Source organism: Canis lupus, chromosome 11 (assembly GCF_011100685.1).
Source record: "Canis lupus familiaris isolate Mischka breed German Shepherd chromosome 11, alternate assembly UU_Cfam_GSD_1.0, whole genome shotgun sequence".
Classification (NCBI taxonomy): Eukaryota; Metazoa; Chordata; class Mammalia; order Carnivora; family Canidae; genus Canis; species Canis lupus.
The window spans coordinates 17,336,885-17,357,303 of NC_049232.1; the positions used below are offsets into that span (position 1 = coordinate 17,336,885).

Consider the following 20,419-nt stretch of genomic DNA (forward strand, 5'->3'; position numbering starts at 1 on the left):
TAAACACAGATGCATGGCCTTCTATATGATAAAATCAATCTGTATACTGTAAGAACATTTTGGCTTATCTATATTATTTGATCTGATTAAGTAAGGAAGTAAGGTATTATATCTTGATCCAGGTTTTCAAGGCTAGCAGTTGCAGGAAAAGGTATAGATATATTTCAGGAAGAAAAAATGAAAATCTATTTGCCACATTTTATTTTTTTAAAAGATTTGATTCATTTACTTATGAGAGACACAGAGACAAAGAGAGGCAAGGTCACAGGCAGAGGGAGAAGCAGGCTGCATGCAGGGAGCCTGACATGGGACTCAATCCCGGGTCTCCAGGATCACATCCTGGGCTGAAGGTGGCGCTAAACCAATGAGCCCCCAGGGCTGCCCCTATTTGCCATATTTTAACTAAGTTGCATAAGCAAAGACTTGTCTATATGTGCATTTTGATTTCATGTACCCAAGTGCCACTCGTAAAATTCTAGATGGAACTATGAATGCAAGAAATTTACTTAAGTGGATGAAAATTAAAGCACTCAGTAATTCATTCTGTAGATTTGGTTTTATTTGTAAAGTCCTCAGTATCATACCTATAGATTTTTCCCATCTCCTTTCTTTGTTTTATGATATTAGTATGTAGACTTTAACAGAAAACAGTGTTTAGTTAGCTTTTCAATCTGCTCCTTATTTGTGAAAGTATCAAAACTTAGAGAAAAGAAGCAAGCTCCTTATTTCCTCATTGGTTCTCAGAATTAGAACATCATGTCAGTAGAAATGAAAATTATTTAAGTTAAGCAATTGTTTCAGTATTAACATTACTGTTATATATTACTAGTAAGACTAAATTTCCAAAATTGTATACTATACATTACTGGTGCATTTTTAAAGCTTTTATTACTCAATTTTGATATTTTATAGCTTAGAAATTTTGAAAGAATGGACTTTTATCTTTTCCTTTTCTCCGTAACAGTACATATAGATACATATCTTGATAAGCATAGTTCAAAAAGTTTATTTTCATAATACCATAATTTAACATAAAGACAATATGACAAAACATATTGATGTGCCTTTATATGATTGATAAACTTTAATCCTCAATTTATTATTTGTATCACATTAATAAGAGGAGCTACTTCTCATTTATCCTAAAGTAATTTCCTGATATGGCCCAGCTATACGGTTAGTTAATACAGCAAAGTGAATGAGAGGTATCCTCCTACCCTTTTATTCTTAACATTCAAGTCATTAAAAAGGGGAAATATCTTCAAGGATTGGGATACTAGAAATTAAGGACACTCCTAAAATAAAATATAAATTAATGTATTTGAATAAACTCAAAGCTCTGAAATGAAAGATCAGGAGATTTTAAAACTGAACTGAAATACTGATGTTCAAAATAATTTTTAAATAATATTTGCACCAAGACAAGCCATAATCAGGTTTCGGGAATTTTTCTGATATTAAAAAAGTGGATAAAATCAAAATTGATACAAATAAACAATGCAACCCTGTCCCTCACAGAAACAGCTCAGTCACACTGAAGACCATAAAAGGAATACACATATGACTTGACTTCAAGGAGGACAGCAAAGTACACAAGCATTGCTAATTTTCCTACCACCACCTGTCCTGAGGGACTAGCACTCAGCTGCTCACCAGAGCCTCTGACAGGACAGGCCTCAGGAATGGTTCCAACACCCCAGCAGCGGCCAGGCTCACAGCAGCATTGCATTTTCGTCATTCTGCCCGGGAGCTCTTGTGCACAGCGACCATTCACCAGGCCCGAGAAACACGTACCTGTTCTCTGATCTGAACATGTGGGAAGAAAACAGAAGGCAAGGCAGAATTATTTCAGGGTCTGGCGTCAATTATTTTACATATCAGAAGAGGCTAAGTGAAGGGGATTATTCTACTTACCTCTATTATACCTATTTATTTTCTTAGTTTCTATGACATTTGTTCATTTCTTCACTTATTTACTGATTGTACATTCACTGAACACTTATTCCATGCTGTACCCCAGGGATATAGAAAGGAAAGGCATGAAGCAGATATATGCTCATATTACATCGAGAAGCCAAGCCCAGACAGGCCCAGAGCTTGAAGGAAAGCAAGAATCCAATCCCTCCCTAGATTATCCAATCCCCAGCTGACCTGCAGGTGCATAGTATTGTTTGCCACTGAGAGTTTATGGTTGTTTGTTAACCAAATACCTGACTGATATAGTTGCTATTCTAGACAGTTGATCACAAACAGCTCCTCTGAGACATCTGAGCAGAGACCTGCATAATGTGAGGCATGAACCACTCAGTTATCTGAAGGAAGAGAAGTTCAAAGAAGAAGCAGCGATGGGCCTGATGTGTGTAAAATCAAGGGGCCAATGTGGCCAGAGAAGGAACACAAAAGGGAGCGCAGACGACTGAGTTCAGAGGGCAAGATCATGTATAATCTTGTAAGATCATTAGAGAAGGATTTTGGGATTTTATGTGGAGTGCTATACAAGTCACTGGATCCTTTCAATTAGAGGATAGATAATGGTTTACTTTTTAAAGATCTCTTGGCCTGTTGACTGTACTGAGTGCAGGAATGCCAGTGAAGGTAATCAGTAAGGGATAATGGTAGCTTGGATGATGGTGGCAGTGGTGACAATGATGAGAGTGGTCAGAGGGCAGACATTCTGAAGGCACAGCCCAGGGGGAACTTGCTTGGGGGTGCAGTATGAGAGAAAGAGAGTCTTGGAAATTTCCTAAGTTTTTGACTTAAGACAGACAGCTGAGATGGGAAGAAAAGAGGAAAAAAGCAAGATTAGGAGATTTAGCACAAGGCTTCTCTTTAAAATCTTTTACATTTGAGATGTTGAATATAGGAACCTAGAACCCAGAGGAATGGTTAGGTTGAAGATGTATACCTATGAATGACCTGTACTCATGCAGTTATAAGCCCTGAGGCTGGATAAGATACTTTCAAGAATTAGGGGCAATGGGTTATGCAAATGGTAAAGACAGGTAAAGTAAGGTGAGGACCAAGTTGTAACCATGGGGCCTGGAAAGATGTTATGGTAAGAAGGTTGTGGATTATCTTGCAGCATTGGGTGTAGAGTGGTAATATGATCAAACATGACTATAATAAACATCACCCTAGCAGCAGGGTAGAGAATGGATCATAACAGTAGATAAAGGGTGAAAGACATCACCAAAAGAGAACATAAAATGCAAAGTTCCAAAAGTATAAAATACTGATATCATCTGTAAGCCTTATGGGCTTAAACTAAAATTGCCTTTATTGTAAGCAATATATATTATTCAACTTTCATCAAGAAGCTTTGCAGAAGTTTTGTCTATGACTGCAAGAAGAAATATGTACTGCAACAATCAGGAGCTGCATATAAATAATGTAGATGAAACTATTAAAAAATTCCATTAATAGGTAACGTCTATTTTTTTATACAGGATACAGAGTTTAAAATAAGTATTTTACTTTCTCAAATGGTCTGTAGTACATCCAGGTAGCTTCTAAACTGTTGTTCAATAAGTGAATTGGCTTTAAGGTACTCCCTGTAAGAATCAGAACACCGCCTTTCATTTCCCAAAAGAAACCTAGTATGCCCAAAAGTGAAGTACTAAATTTGAAGCATGCATGCATACTTGAAAGCACCGCAGACATTTCATAAACCTCACAAGCTGGGCTTGGACAGACTGTCACTGGGAATAAGTTCACAGGTAGATTTCTGTGCCCAAAAATGAGGCAGGAAAATAAGTTCTGGAATATTTATTCCAGAAACCCCAAGTATTATATTCCTAAATTTACTCAGTTGCTACATTCCTCAAGAATAGGATGTAAATGTAGATAAGAAAGTTCTGAACTCAACAATAATTGTGGTTACAAAACACACTCAGTATTACAAAGTGGGTTGAATGTGTTTCTCTCTTTAATTCTCCTGCAAGGAGGAGGTTGTACCAATGAATTTGAGAAAAAACAAAAACAAAACAAAACAAAACAAACCCATATCCTTGAATCAGAAGATTTAGGTCTTCCCTCGAAATCTTACTACTTGATTTTGTAGCTATATTTAACTCTTCTTCCTCATGGAACAGGGTTAGTGGCAGAATTAAATAGGACAGTATTTGTTCTTTTCCAGCAGAATGGTGGATCAGCTACCCTGAATGTCCCTCCCAACTGGAACATCCTGCATAAAATTTGAAAAAATATTTTTAAAAATACATTACCCAACTGTCATGAAAGAAAGGGAAAAATACAGACTCACAATGAAGTGAAAATAGGAATCTTTTTTAAAAAAAGATTTTATTTATTTATTTATTTATTTATTTATTTATTTATTTATTCATTCATTCATTCATGAGAGATACACAGAGAGAGACAGAAACATAGGCAGAGGGAGAAGCAGGCTCCCTGTGGGGAGCCTAATATGAAATTTGATCCCAGGACCCTGGGATCATGCTCTGAGCCAAAGGCAGACAGTCAATCACTGAGCCACCCAGGCGTCCCAAAAATGGGAATCTTAAGAGGTAAGCACACATCTAGATTTCAGATTTAGGGATCCCTGGGTGGTGCAGCGGTTTAGCACCTGCCTTTGGCCCAGGGCATGATCCTGGAGACCTGGGATCGAATCCCACATTGGGCTCCCGGTGCATGGAGCCTGCTTCTCCCTCTGCCTGTGTCTCTGCCTCTCTCTCTCTCTCTCTCTCTCTCTCTCTCTCTCTCTGTGACTATCATAAATAAATAAAAATTTAAAAAAATTTATTAGATTTCAGATTTAGAGCTTCTGCAAAGCTCTGGAAACTTTGAACTTCAGCCTTGATACTTCCACAGGGCTGCTAGAGCATACAAGATAAAAAATCCAACACAAAACTTAATAGGAAACTCTCATCAACTACAGGCCCCAAAGAACCATAAGTAATCTTTTGTACAAAGCTATACTGTACACAGGTGGGCAGCTTAGAGACTTGCCTGTCTCTACACCTCAGGACTGAGTGGAGATAAAAATATAAAAAAGAAATCTCTCCTAAGAATCTTTAACCACAAGTTCTTCCTTAAACAGAGAGCTTCGATGTCTCAATTGATAGTAGATTTGTGGTCTGAAAAACTTCAAAGGAAGATTATACTACATAGAGGTCTCTCAGGGATACCAAGCAATTGGCAAAAGCAAAACAGGACCAATGAGAAACTAATATTACACAGGTCTCAAAGAATTCCCATAGACAAGTCCCCAAAAATAGAGGAGTGGCTAAGAAGAAAATACATAAATGGCTAAATAAATGAGTAAATATATAGCACATAAAGAAACAAGGTTCCATGAACAAAAGCAGCTGATAAACATCAGATATCAAATATAGAATGGTCAGACTGATTTTGACAATTTGTAATTATTTTTAATAACAATTCATTAGATATTAATTAGAACTAAATGATATTTAATATGCTAAGACAATTAAAATAGACAAATATGAACAGGTAAATAGAATCCATAAACCATGAAAGAAGAGACTTAAAGAAATTCAGTGAAACACTGTAAATGAAAACTATCATAATTGAAAAAATGTTTAGTGGATATATCAAATGGTATACTACATATGGATGAAAAGAGAATTAGTTACCTTGAAAATATATCTGAATAATTTATCTTCAGTGTAGTTCAGAGAGACAAGAGACAGAAAATATTCTTTTAAAACAGGTTAAGAAATATGGAGGTGAGCATGAGAAGGTAACATACATCTAGTAAGGGTACTAGAAAGAAGTAATAAAGCAGGTTGAGGGAGAGGCAATATTCAATAGATACTAGCTTAGAACTTTCTAACAATGTTGCAGGACAATCTCATATCTATGAAATCCAATAAATCTAAAGTGGGAAAAAATTTTTTAAATATCCAGAGCTCGGCACATCACGGTGAAACTGCAGACCAACAAAGAAAAAACGAGGACGTTAAAAATGGCTAGAAAGAGACACAGATTACCTATTAAGGAACATTCAAACCAATCACTGGCCTCTTAATAGCAGCAATGGAATACTGTCCTTTCTGTACACTATGATAAAATAGCTGTCAGCCTAAAATTCTGTATCCCAAGAAGCCATCTTTCCAAAGGGAAAATTAATGTGATTTTCAGGAACACATACAAAAAAGAAAGAATTTTCTACCAAAAGATTCTTGCTAAAGGAAATTTTAGAACTGGTTCTTTTTTTTTTATTTTTTTATTTTTTTTTTTAATTTAAGTGGGCTCCATGCTGGGCATAGAGCCCAATGCAGAGCTTGAAGATCTGAGCTGAGATCAAGAGTGGATGCCTAACCAACTGAGTCACCCAGATGCCCAGTAGAAAAGATTCTTTAGGCAAAAGATGATTCTAAACAGAAGGTTTGAAATATACGAAGGAATAATGAGGAAAAATAGTTATATATATGGGTATGTATAAACAAGCACTAAAATACTACAAAACAATGATAACGATTAATTTGTTGCATATACAAAGTGGCAACTGGCTAGAGTTTTTTTTTTTTTTTTAAGTTGGGAGGGGGCAAAGTGTGAGCATTTCAATACTCTTTTATTGTTTAGATATGAGTAAAATCCAGATAATTTTTGGCTATGAACCTTAAAATACTAGGATGACCACTAAAACCACGGAAGTATATAATTTCTAAACAATAAAGTTTAAAAATCAGAGTGTGGGGGAGGAGAGAGAACCAAAAAAAAAAAAAAAAGAGAGAGAGAGAGAGAGTGATACAGGAAAAAAAGGTGGAAAGCACAAAGAAGGTAATCAAAATAAAAACATATTGGTTACTAAACAAATACAAATGGATTTAAAGCTCAACCTAAAAGACAAAGATTTTCTGACTGAAAAAACTTCAAAAAATTTTAGATTTAGATTGGAGGTGATACATTTACAACCTAAGGAAGAAGAAAGACTGAGGAAAAAATACACAGCAGGCATATATTTAAACCCACCAACACCCACTCACAAAAATGTGAAGCATGATAATGAGATAAAATCGATAAACAGTATTTAGAAACAGACCAAGGAGAAAAGTAAAGATTTTTTTTTAAGATTTATTTATTTATTCATGAGAGACACAGACTGAGAGAGAGAAGCAGAGACACAGGCAAAGGGAGAAGCAGGCTCCTCACAGGGAGCCCGATGAGAGACTTGATCCCAGATCCCAGGATCACGACCTGAGCCGAAGGCAGATGCTCAACCACTGAGCCACCCAGGCATCCCGAAAAGTAAAGAATTTTAGAGAGTCAATATATATTGGAAAAAAGGCTCAATTTATCAGGAAAATATAATACTTTAAATATTCATCATTTTGTAATATAACAGCAAAATAGAGAAACAAAAGCGTGAAGAGCCACATGAAGAAACTGAGAATTCACTATCATGGTGGGATATTCAGACAACCCTTTCAGTAACTGATAGATATGGTAGACAAAATTCAGTAAATAAAGAAAAAAACGTGAACAGCACAGGAAACAAGTTTGATCTAAAGGATATATCTTTTCAACAATGGGAGAAAATACATCTTTTTTCAAGCATGGAAAAATTTGCAAACCAGGGAAACCCTATACACTTTAAACAACTCGTAGGCCAAAAACTGGAAATAAAGTAATATGTATAAAAATGAGTAGGTGCTCATCAGGGATCATGAGTAATCTATACCAGTCCCAAACTACGGGAGTCTGCAAAAATATTGTGAGAGGTCCACAAATCTGTGTTTACATTGAACATGCAATGCAGGTATATAATGCCTCACCATATGAAGGCACTACTGTGATTCCCATATATGGAGACTGCATTTTGACCAATAAAATACAAATTCACTTAAATGTATTACTAAATACCCATTTGCTTTTCCATTATGCAATGTCTCAGAGATACTGAATTATCACCCTGTGTGGATCAAAAAAAAACATCCTTCTATATCAAAGAGTGGTCTTCAAATTCAGTAAGTATAAATAACCACTGTTCTACACAGTTCAAAAATCTCTGATCAGTCCCTAAGATACATATTGGAGGAAACCATGTCATTTGTGAGAGAGTAGAGAGCAGAAAGAGAGGCTTAGAAAATAAATCATAACTTTTTTTCAAATTCTACAATTAGTTTCTCCTAGTAATATCAGGGAAGTAGACCATCTACTTCCAATCCTGTGTATCAAAAACATACTAGGATAAGAAACAGATCAATTTGATGCATCATAGTTAAGGTCTCCCCCAAAATACATTTTGACACAAAGCAGTGACTCTTTTGTTTGCATACAAAAACTGCATGGTCAGAAACACAGAAAGCACTGTGTTGAAAACATGTCACAGGGAAGAATGTCTGGAATGAAAAAAAAGGCACCTGATAGAAATGAGAGCTGTCTAGGCACACCATCCCTTGAAATAGGGAATTATTCAGGGCAAAGGCAGATGAGGCATATTTATTTCACAATAAGGACAAATCTTTCTGATGCTTGGTGTATGTTTAACTGCTGGACTGATATGCCAGAAGTAATGAAAACAAGTCTATTTTTCTAACAATCTATCACCCTCACTACATTCCTGAACAAGGTTTACATGAAGTCTCATTTAAGCCCCACTGTGAAGGAGGAAGCAATTCATCTTCTCTGATTAAAATATAAATGTATCTTGAGGCAAAATAATGGAATGCTTATCAGAGTTTTCTCATGGTTTGACATTTACTCTAAGCTTGATTTGAGAACTAATGGTTAATTAGACGATGTGATGAAAACCTTGTAAAAGCTGGGGATTGTACCTCAAAATAAAGAGATCTCCTGTTGAATGAGTTTTGCTCATTGGAAATGAAGGATTCAGCCGGAAAACGCGGGTAAGGTTAGCTCAGGTTAGAATTCTAGTGATCCTAGGTGTTGGATAAATGGCAGCCATTGTCTCAGGCTTTATCCCCTGATGCCAGAGGATTGCACCTGCCTCTGTGACAGTCTGGAGCCAAACTCAGTTCCCCCTGATGAATTCTGCAGATTCCTGCTATTCCTAAAATACTTCCATGTAGGCTTTCATGTTTCTATTACACAAGACTAACTAGAACTGGGAACAATTAAAGAAACAGGAGTACTGTGGTTCCTAGGATATTTCTTACTTTAAAATTGTGAAGTGTTTTTTTCCTTACCATCTAACCTTTTCTTTCTAGGACCTTTGTTCTCAATTAAAACTAGTATCCCTGTTCCACCAGATGAGGTGTATGTGATGCTGAAGTTAAAAGTAAAACACTACGTAGTGTACTATTGCATCCCTGTCTCCCCTTCTCCCTTCAGTTAAACATTTTTAGGCATTTTGGGTTATCCCTCAAGTGTTTTGTTGCAAATACCATACATACGTGACCAAGACCAGTCGCCACACAAACAACTGCAGTAATAACAGCAAGTTCTTTCCCCCATTGATTTTCATCTATGGTCTCTGACTTGCTTGAAAATCTTGATGGACTCTCAGTGCCATCAGAATCAATCTGAAACTTCTCAGCAGAGAAGTTAAGAATCTTAGCAACAGAATCTTAAGTTCAACCATCTTTCTTGTTTGGTCTCTAACTATTTCCTCCCTCAGCTCTCCTTCTCAGTCAGATAAACTCTTCACACCCTCTCTGGAGCCCCTCAGACACTTTCTGCATCTGTAGGCTTGCTCATGGCTTTCTTCTTGCTGGGCACAGTCCTGCTCCCTTTGTGCAGCAACTAACTACCTGTGTGCCAAAGTCTACATCAGTAGCCATTTCCTTAAGACGTTTTGACTCATAGCACCCACCTACAAAATGATTTAGCACTTAATCACTCACGGCCTCAAACGTTTTCTATTATTTTTTCACATTATGTTTTCAGGTTTTGTTTGCTTAAGAATACTCTAAGACAATATTGTGCACTGAAACTTTTTTTAAGGCTCAAGAAAATGTCCTAGGATGTTGTGGCCACAAGATTTTCTACATGCTTACTCTCATTTCCTGAATTTTGCTGGCGTTGCTGCTGACTGATACTTTCAAGTCTCTCTGCTTAGGGGTCCCCACTGGCTTTGGGCTCACATCAGCAAGCATATCATCTTGCATACAGATTTTTCTCACTGCTCTAATCAGCTCACTAATTACTCATTGCTGTCTGCTAGTCATTTTCTCTGCCTGTATTACAATGTGGAAATTAGGTACTAATAATGCCAGAGGTTCCAAAACGACATAAGAGTCATTACATTGTTCTATTAAAAATGCTTCTAAGAAAATGATTATTAGGCATGTTTCTCCTCTTTTCAGAACTGACATGTGTTAGTATTCTATGTTGAAAAGAAAGCTCTGTCCTGGATATTAAAAAAAAAAAACTTGATAAAACATCCTAGATAAAACTACATTAGGCATTTGACTTTTATATTCAGTAAAATGAGAATATCCTAGATTAAAATTAAAATGCCCAACTCAATTCTTCTGCCATATGAAATTGTTTTCCTACACATAAAAGAAAAGAGGTGGTTTATTGGTGTTTTATTTTTTTTAAATATTTTATTTATTTATTCATGAGAGAGACAGAGAAAGAGAGAGAGAGAGACAGAGACACAGGCAGAGGGAGAAGCAGATTCCTTGCAGGGAGCCCAACGCAGACTGGATCCCGGATCCTGGGATCACTACCTGAGCCAAAGGCAGACACCCAACTGCTGAGCCACCCAGGTGCCCCCTTATTGGTGCTTTATAATGTGATATATTTTTGGATATTTTTGTTAACTAGAGTAAGAAATTGGGGCAGCAATCAGCATATGTCACTCTCAGAACAGAAGGGCAGATAACGTACAGTTTCATACTCAAGAAAAAGTTTTGAGTCCACCCAATTCATTACTGTTAGTATATATATATATATATATATATATATATATATATATACACACACATGGTTATGAAATAAATAACATGGACACATCTATGATATACATAATTCAATCATAAATTCAGTGTAAGAAAATAGACTCAGATTTAAAAAATCAAAATCAAAGATCTCTGACACATTAAAATGTTAGATTTGTTTGGAAAACACATACTTATTCCAAATGTAACATAGTTATTCAAAGAAATTTTAAGCTGCCTAATTTTAACAGTGGTTTTATAATTGTGGAGAGTCACTCTTCCCTCCTTAGGGGATCTCTTTTGTTCCTGGGTCAGGATGTTGACCCTGGAATGAATGAGGATTCATAGGTACCACAGAAGTTCAAGCAGACTCTTATCTTGGGAGTACTCTGGACTATAACTCAGGGGCAACCACATCATGTCCAGCAGGATGCCAAATGATACAAAGCAGTTATTAACCAACACAAAATTCTCACATTCAACATCATCTACTTCATCCATTTGTTGGTTTGCCCATTCATTTCTAAAAGATTTACTGAGCTCGAACTTCTCTACAACCACCACGTAAGGCTCTGAGGGAACAGTATAAGTTAGGATCAATGGAGCATACAGTATGGCCAACCAATAAAGCACAAGTATCCATACAATGTGATAAAGCCAGAAATGAAGAAAATGAAAAATATTATGGGTGGGCTGATCAATTTTGCCCAAGAAGGAAATGGAATATCTAATTGGTGACAGGGAGGAGTCAGGAAATCAAGATGCTTTAGAAGAGAGGATGTTGTGGGCAAAGGCATGGTAGTGTGGTCATGCAGAATAGTGACAGAAATGTGAGGGTGAGGTGGCAAATCATTAGTAACAAGTCTTGAACACAGGCTGGTACCAGGTTCTACAGGGCTTTGAATGTCCAGGTCAAGACTTAGAACTTTATAGAGACAGGCAAGGAATAAAGAGAACTTATTATTATAATTTCATGGTAAACCAAATATCTGACAGCAAAGAAAAACAACCTCCATAAATCACTGGGAGTCTTAATCATGATTATCGGAATATAATGAAGAATATGCCTGCTTTTCAATGCAAAAGGAAAAGTGAACACAAATTTTTTTTGACTAAACAAATATTTAGAAATTTTAAAAAATCAAATACAAAGAAATAATTTGGAAGTATTTGTGTTAAATTCCTCTTTTCTAACTAGTTTGCTTCTCTTCTCACCCCTTACCACCTCCACTCCAATCAATTCTCAAAAGCCTTCAATTATTCCACTGTATATAATAAAATACATACACCTTATGTGGATTTCCAGAACTTCACAACAATAACCTCACTTACTTTTCCAGCCTCCCTTTTGCTTCTAGCCATATTCTAGAACACACGTTTCCTGAAACTAGGGTCTACAGTATGAGCCAATGATATTCAGTGATGACTCCCACATTGGTATTCCTCCTACAGTGTTGAATCCATGCCTTTTCAAAGCTGATGCATGTGTGTATGTGTGTGTACATATATTGTTTTAGAAAAATCAAGCCAAGTGGAGGTAGTTCTACTAGCTTTCAACTCTCATAGACCTCTGACTTCAAAATTATATTAAATGAATTACTTACATGCAGTGAGTCAATGGGCACACTGATTCTAAAGCCAGTTAACATTCTCCATTTTCTAGACTTAATATTCCACATGAAATATTTGACCTAAAGTAAGATAGGAACTTTCATGCATTATAAAGAACAAACAACTATTATTCAAATATCATTACTCTAAGATGGGAGAGGAAGGCCAGACGGAGACATCCTACCTATTGAAGCAGATTGGCAGCACGGTGCTGGAGAAACCACTCACACTAGAGACCTTGATATCTAGGCACAGGGTCTCCACCACCTTAAAGTAGCTAAGGAGACAGTGTAGTGTGGCAGTAACAGAGCACGGGCTCCGTCTACTGGCTCTGCACCATTGTGTAAGTCCTTAACCTTTCTGAACCTCAATTTCTTGGTCTGCAAATCTGAGTAATTACACTTATCACACAGGGCTATTATAAGGATTATGTAACATACAGGTCCAGCAGAGGCACATCCGTCTCCTCCTCCTAATAATAATAAAAAATGTTTTATTGCACATTTACTAGAAAAAAACTGAGGCAGAGAGGAATCAGTAGCTTCCCCAAAGCCACACAGCTCTGAGATAATGGGAGTAATATAGATGCGCAGTACCTTATACATGGCATGTATTTCATAAATGGTAATGATTATTTTTACTCCCACTAACTCTGTTTTTTCTATTATGGCCATTGCTATTCTTCTACTAGTATATATGATGACAATACAGTATTCTGAAGGCAGGATCTACACCTCTCACATTCACTGTTGGATGGTGGCCCTAAGTTTAAGCTTTGCTCAATAATGAATGACCCAGACCATGATTGAGAAACACTGTTTCATCTTTCCAAACAAAGGAAAACATACACATATATTTGGCTTTACTTTAACTATACTTAAAACACAAAATTAAAGGTGTCAATTTCTTTTTTGTAAAAACTCTTTTCACTGGAATAAACAAGCTCTAAGTAAATAAGACATTGACTACATTCATGATTCATACCAAGGAAAGAAGCTTTAATTACTACATTCTGTCTCCGGAGGCAGATTTAAAAAAAAAAAATCTTTCTTCTGCCATTGTGTCTCTAGCACTGGGCAAGAGCAATGTCTTGAGGAAGTCTTTCTTCATTTCCAAAATGACTCTGACAACATAAAACAAACCCAGATGGCTTCTGAAACTGAAGTCTTTGCAAAGAGCACCTGGTCTATCAATCCTTCAATAGTGGTGCCATTTATTTTAAACAACCTTTTCAGTCATTTTTCCCAATGATTTTATAATTGTTGCCATCTTCATACATGTTTGGGCTATTCTGTTATTATAAAGAAGCTCTGTATCATGGCTTCAAAAATCCAAGGCTTACCGATGCACCGAGAGCCATCTGTTGAGGTTACATATCCACGTGGACAAATGCAAAAATAGCTTCCCACGGTGTTGGAACACTCTCCAGTCTCACATATCCCAGGAATGACGTTGCACTCATCGATGTCTAATCAAGGGAAGGAGGAGAAGATGATTGAGAAAGGCCTCCATTAAACAGCTTGGACAAGGGATTTTTTTTTTTTTAAGAGTATCAGAGCACTCATGGTTGATTAGGTCAGATCATATAACCCTGAATATACTCTTGTTTCAGACCCCAAAGAATTTCTCACACATATCTATGGGAACTGAGATGAAAGTAAACTCCCATGGCAGTAAAACAATGCCAACTAAAGCAAAACTCTATATCCTTCTCTCCCCCACCCCCAAGCACAATTTAAATTGAAAATAAGTAAAGATGTCAGTGTTTTCGTTTCCATTCTATATCAATTAGGGAATTATCCCTACTACAGCCTTTAAAAAAACACATACAGGAATTACACTTTAAAATGTGGAATAACTAAATATGTTTAAAAATTTATAGCTGATTTTCACGCTAATTATTTGACCAATGGAGGATAGCAAGTAATTTTTTCTTCTATCTGGCTTCAGGATATGTTTTTGTACTTCCATTTGAATATGGGTATATATGACATTCTGGGAATTAATTTTAAATCTAAAATAATACAGAAACATGGCAGAGGGCAAAGTTGGGAGGCTTTGGGAGGGGTCCAGTTTTCTTATTGTACTTCCCTGCACTTATCAGGTTCTGCTTACTCAAGGCCGGGACTAGTCTATTCCCTTGCACATTCAGAAAAGATCTGCTTTCTTCTAAACTTTCATTAACACAGAAAACCTGGCCATTTATATAACCGTTAACGTATTTTTTCTTCTAGTTCAGTAAGCAGAGGGAGAGGTGGAAAGTCAAACAAAACTACAATTAAGTTCACTGGGACCTATGTGCTAATGCATTTAAGAGGAAATGAGCAATTGTGAGCGAAATCCAGCCACAGATGCCTAGGAGTTGCCCATCTTCTTTAGGGCACAGAGCTACCAAAGACCATGAAATACAGAGAAGGATTTAAAAGTCATAAACATAGTGATTATAGAAAAGCAAACCTGAGCTTTTAAGTTTCTTTGAGGTTTTTTTTTAAGTTGGATAAATTTATTTTTTAATGTACCAATAAAGAAACAGGAAAAATTATATTCTTGTAAATACAAGGAAAGAAATTTTAAACCCCACAATTTAAAAAATGGTTGGTAATACTTATTCTTGAATTCCTCCATTGATCTAATCATTCTTTTTTCCTCCATTTATTCTGACAAGTTACTCCTGCCTACAAGCTGTGTCATGAAATAACTAGAAGCCTGTGCATCTTCTTGGAATGTTCACATATAAAAAAGTTAAAAGATTCAGACATTCCCTGAAATAGTATCTTCATTTGAGGCTTAGCAGTTAGCCACTGAAGGCACAGTGGTACAAATCAAAATTGACCAATTCCCTAAGAGAGATCAGAACTCTAACATGAGTTGACTGCATGAGAACCAAATACATAATGTGGTGCAGTTACCATCAGATTTAATGCAACAAAATGAAATCATGTGTGCCAAATTTGGACCTACTACGTCTTGTGTTGCTATCTTCATGTGGTGCAACTTAACAAAATCAAACATGGATCCAGAACAGAAAGGAAACTAGAAGAGCTGTGCTTTAATCACCAAGTACACTGATCAGTCACTTGAGGATAAGGAAGACTATGAAAGAGAGGAGTACACAGTAGAGCAGCAAACTCTACACAGGTGAAACACCTTAAGCTGCTTTCTGATCTTCTACAGTCATACCAAAAGTCAAGGCACGTAAAGAGCTCAGGATTGATCTAAGTTCTTAAAAATTAGAAACCTTAGGTCCTTCATTTAAGCATTAACTCATTTCCAGGCATTTCCTTTCATCATAAAGCACATCTTTGTGCTCTACTTCCAAATACTCTCCCTGACAACAAAGAGTAGAAAAATGAAAGATGCTTAACATTTTTCTTCTTTAAGGAAAAAAAAATCTGGGACAGAGTAGAACACATGGAGCGCTATTAAGTTTGTGGTTTTTATATTAAATATTTTAGTGTGCAAAACTCCATGTTTCATAATTCTTAGAGTTAACTAGAAACCTTAGGAGGTTAGCTTCCAAGTAATTGTATGAAAAAAGGCTCCTACTAAAGTATTTAGGGATCCTACACGAACAATAGTAATGTATTTCATTTTTGCATAGGCTTTCACCTAAATTGGAAAAATTCACTTCTTTTTCTTTTTTTTTGGACAGATCAAAACACCCTGCATTTCAACGCAGTCATGCCCAACCAATATTTATCCATAACTTTAAATTTAAACTTAGCATTAAAATTTATAGTAGGAAGGATATGTGCTTTTAGCTCTTTTGTAATATTAGTTCTTCAAGATTTTATGTCACAATCAGATTTGAAAGTATATCTTTACAAATATAAAACATACACTGCCTGGCAAGATATACAGAAGTGTGTTTAAGAGTGATAAGTCTATTCATGGGAAAAGGCAAAGTCTTAAAAAAGGTTTAATTCATCCTCTGCATAACTAAAGTGTCTCTGGGGACAACCATCCCTTGACTTTTTAAAAAAAGTTTATTTATCAGGGGGCACTTCAGTGGCCCAGGTCATGACCATGGGGTCATGAAATCGAGCTTCAGGTCAGGCTCCATGCCAGCACAGACTCTGCTTGAGATTCTCTCTCTCTCTCTCTCTCTCTCTCTGCCACTCTCCCAACTTGAGCATACACACATGTGCACACATTCTCTCTCTCAAATAAAAATTAAAATCTTTAAAACTTTATCAGTTTGGTGACTTTGGTTGGCAAACAGCAGAAAAAGTGGTCTAAATGGACATAAACCAAAAAATGAATAGCATGCATATCTGAAGTCCATATGGCATGGACATCAGGGTTGGTTTAAGCCAATGTCTCTTTCTCAGTTTCTTTGAGATGCACTCAACTACGTCCTCCTCAGTGCTTTGATTTCATCCTTAGGCTGTCTTCCCTAATGGGGAAGTTCTAGGCTAGATCTTTGGAATATCTAGTGCAAGAGAGGCTTTCTCTTTCTGTGGCTGTCTCTTATAAAGGAGAATATTTTTTTCCCAGGAGCACACAGCAAACATTTTTTTTTGTGCTAATGTTCTGAACTACATTCCTCTAACTAGGAGAATATGCTGGTTGGCAAAGTCCTGGAGTTCTGAACCAACAACTGTGGTTAAGTGGAATACAGTCAACTTTAGACTAATAAAGAAGAACAAAAACTAAAACAAGGGGCGCCCGAGTGGCTCAGTCAGTTATGTGCCTGCCTTCGGCTCAGGTCATGATCCCAGGGTCCTGGGATTGAGCTCTGCATGGAGCCTGTTTCTCCCTCTCCTGCTGTTCCTCTGGTTGTGTACTGTGTCAAGTAAATAAATAAAATCTCAAAAAACAAACAAAAAATAAAACCAAAAAACAGAATGGGTGAGTACATCTGAAAACAGAGCACACCTGAAGCATGGGAAATGTACCAGAACGGGTAGGATGTTGATAGAAGATGAGCTTAGATAGCTAGCCATATGCTGAATCCTGCAGAGTCCTCCCAAGGACTTTGGCTTTTATTCTGAGGTGATCAGTGGTGTCTCTGAAGGAGGTTAAACTGAACAAGAGCATTACATAGGCAAATCAATATTTTAGAAGGACAATTCTTATGGGTAATGTGGACAGATAATGAACAGCCTAGTGATCAATGATGAAAGCATGGAGTAGAGCTTTATGATGAGGAAGAGAACACATATTCATGAGATACGAAGAAGGGGAAATCAATAGGACTTTGCTACTAGATAATAATATCTTAGACTTCTAGTTTGATAAACAATGGAGATAATGGTAGTGCTATTAACTGAGGATGGGATATGGAGGGAAGAAGACATTTTAAGGTTAGGCTGGGTTTTAGACTTTTTGAACTTGAGATTTTTGAGAGAAGTGGTCAGCAATTTCAACTGAATATCTACAAATTTGAAACTGAATAAATACATGAGCCATAAAGACATACATTTGTAAATTATGTATGAACTCAGAGGATTGTGTTTGAAGTTGTGGCAATAAATGAGATGTCCAAAGGAGACACATAAATTAAGAGAACAGAAGTTAAGGAGGGCACTTCTGAAAACCACCACCATTTAAGAGAAGTCAAAAGAAGAGAAGGCCATTATGGGAGACCCAGGAAGGAAAAATGAGGGCAAGAAGAGGAAGAGTATGAGGAATGAGGGCCAGCAAGGACACTGTCAAATGGAGAGTGTTGCTGAGTACAGCATGGAAGGGTAAAGAAAGAAGGGCTAGAAAGTGCTTGGTAATTTGAAGAAGTTGAGCACAGGGTTCTTTTTTTTTGTTTTTTTCTAAAAGAAAATTAGATCTAAGCAAAACCATCTGACAAATTTGACTGCCAAACCACAGAACCTCATATTTGTCAACCAGCATTTACAACATTTACTGTAAATCTTACTCTAAGCAGAATATGTTGAATAATTTGGTAAGTAGTGCTAAGTGTGATCTCCGATATCATTGAATTCTAAGAACATGGCCCTAGAGATCCTGTCAATTCCAATATGGACGTCATACTATAAAGCAGTCCATGTAACAATTATGCTACAGAGAACTTAAAACAAGTAAAATAAGAAATTTTGTTTGAAAAAAGCATTCGTATTTTCTTTCTGTCAATGTCAAGGAACTATATGTATCTGGACTATTCTGTATAATTTTTCTTATTATAGGAAAAAAGGTATATTTCCACTTTACACTGAATTTCAGTTATTTAATATGCTATTTAAATTCACAACTAAATTTTAAACAGAGTAAGCTGCTACCTTTTTCAAGCATTTGAAATAAGGAGAACAAGCATTACTGAAATGGTAAAATAAGCTATAATGGAAAAATAATGTTTGCTTTCCCCTATTCAGATTTTGAATGCATGATGTGTATCAAGTGTACTCAAAATTCAGTCATATATTCATAAAGTTTTATTGAAATATATATATTATATGGTAGTATAATTCATCTACTTACAGTGCAAATTTCAATGGTTTTTAGTATATTTACAGGGTTGTGCAGTCATTGCTACAACTTAATTTTAGAATATTTTCATCCCTTCAAAATATAACATTTTCAAGGTTATCAATGTTGTGGCATACACTAGTACTTCCTCCTTCTAATGGCTGAATAATATTACAGTGTATGGATATATCACATTTTATTCATTCATTTATTCATTCATCAGTTGATGGATATTCAAGTTATTTCCATTTTTTGGCTATTATGGAAAGAGCTGCTATGAACATTTGGGTACTAGTTTTATGTTTTCATCTCCCTTGGGTATACACCTAAAAGGGAAATTGCTCAGTCATAAGGTAACTCTATGTTTAATTTATTGAGGAACTGCTAAATTGTCTTCCAAAGCACCTATAGTGTTTTAAATTCCCACTAGCAACGTATGGAGATTCCAGTTTCTCCACATCCTTGCCAAAAGTCATTATTATCTTTTTTATTTTAATATTGTGAAGTGGTATCACACTGTAATTTGGGTTTGCATTTCCCTAATGACTACAGATGTTGAGCCCATTTTAATATGCTTACTGGCTTCTTATACTTCTTCAGAGAAATATCTAATTGCTTTGTTCAGTTTTTAGCAATATGAGAGAACTGAGTCGCAAAGGTTTTTTATATGTGTCCTATATCTGACACATAACTTGTATATGAATTTCCAATATGAACCTTAGAATAGACTGCTAATCTGTGGTGGTGGGGGGAAGCAAATCGGGATTGCAACAGGGATTGTGTTGCATCAATTTGGGAAATGTTATCATCCTAACAATATTAAGTATTACAATCTACAAACATGGAATATATTTCCATTTATTTAGAGCCTCTTTAATTTCTTTCAAAAGGGTTTTGGAGTTTTATTTTTTTTATTTTTTTGGGGGGGGGGTTTGGAGTTTTAAATGTAAAATTCTTTCACTTCCCATGTTAAATGTATCCCTAGAATTTTATTCTTTTTGATACAATCATAAATGGAATCTTTTTCTTAGTTTCACTTTCAGAATGTTCACCACTAGTGTATGGCTATGCAACTGAGTTTTATATATTGTTATATTAAATCAAACAAGCCAGTTATGAAATACCATATATTTTATGATTCCATTTATAGGAGATGTCCAGAACAGGCAAACCTATAGAGACAGATGAGTCATTATTAGTTGTAGATCTTCTAGTTTTTTTTTTTAATTTTTATTTATTTATGATAGTCACAGAGAGAGAGAGAGAGAGAGGCAGAGACACAGGCAGAGGGAGAAGCAGGCTCCATGCACCAGGAGCCCGACGTGGGATTCGATCCCGGGTCTCCAGGATCGCGCCCTGGGCCAAAGGCAGGCGCTAAACCGCTGCGCCACCCAGGGATCCCAGATCTTCTAGTTTTATATAGGTTAGTTACTCCCTAAAGCTTAGAGGGAGGTAGGGAGAGTGATTACTGATGAGATGGAAGTACTTTTGAAGGGATGAAAATATTCATAAATTAAGTTGTAGCAATGACTGCACAACCCTGTGAATATACTAAAAAC

At 36.3% G+C, this 20,419-nt stretch overlaps 1 protein-coding gene across 1 annotated transcript in view; it reads right to left on the reverse strand.

Moving 5' to 3' along the window:
* The window catches only part of FBN2 (fibrillin 2), a 240,737-nt gene that overhangs the window by 108,139 nt on the left and 112,179 nt on the right, over positions 1-20,419 (reverse strand). The window contains exons 8-9 of the mRNA XM_038552058.1: positions 13,783-13,908; positions 1,654-1,806 (exon numbers count right to left, since the gene is read on the reverse strand). Coding sequence (XP_038407986.1) covers positions 1,654-1,806; positions 13,783-13,908 — 279 coding nt within the window. The remainder of the gene's footprint in view (positions 1-1,653; positions 1,807-13,782; positions 13,909-20,419) is intronic.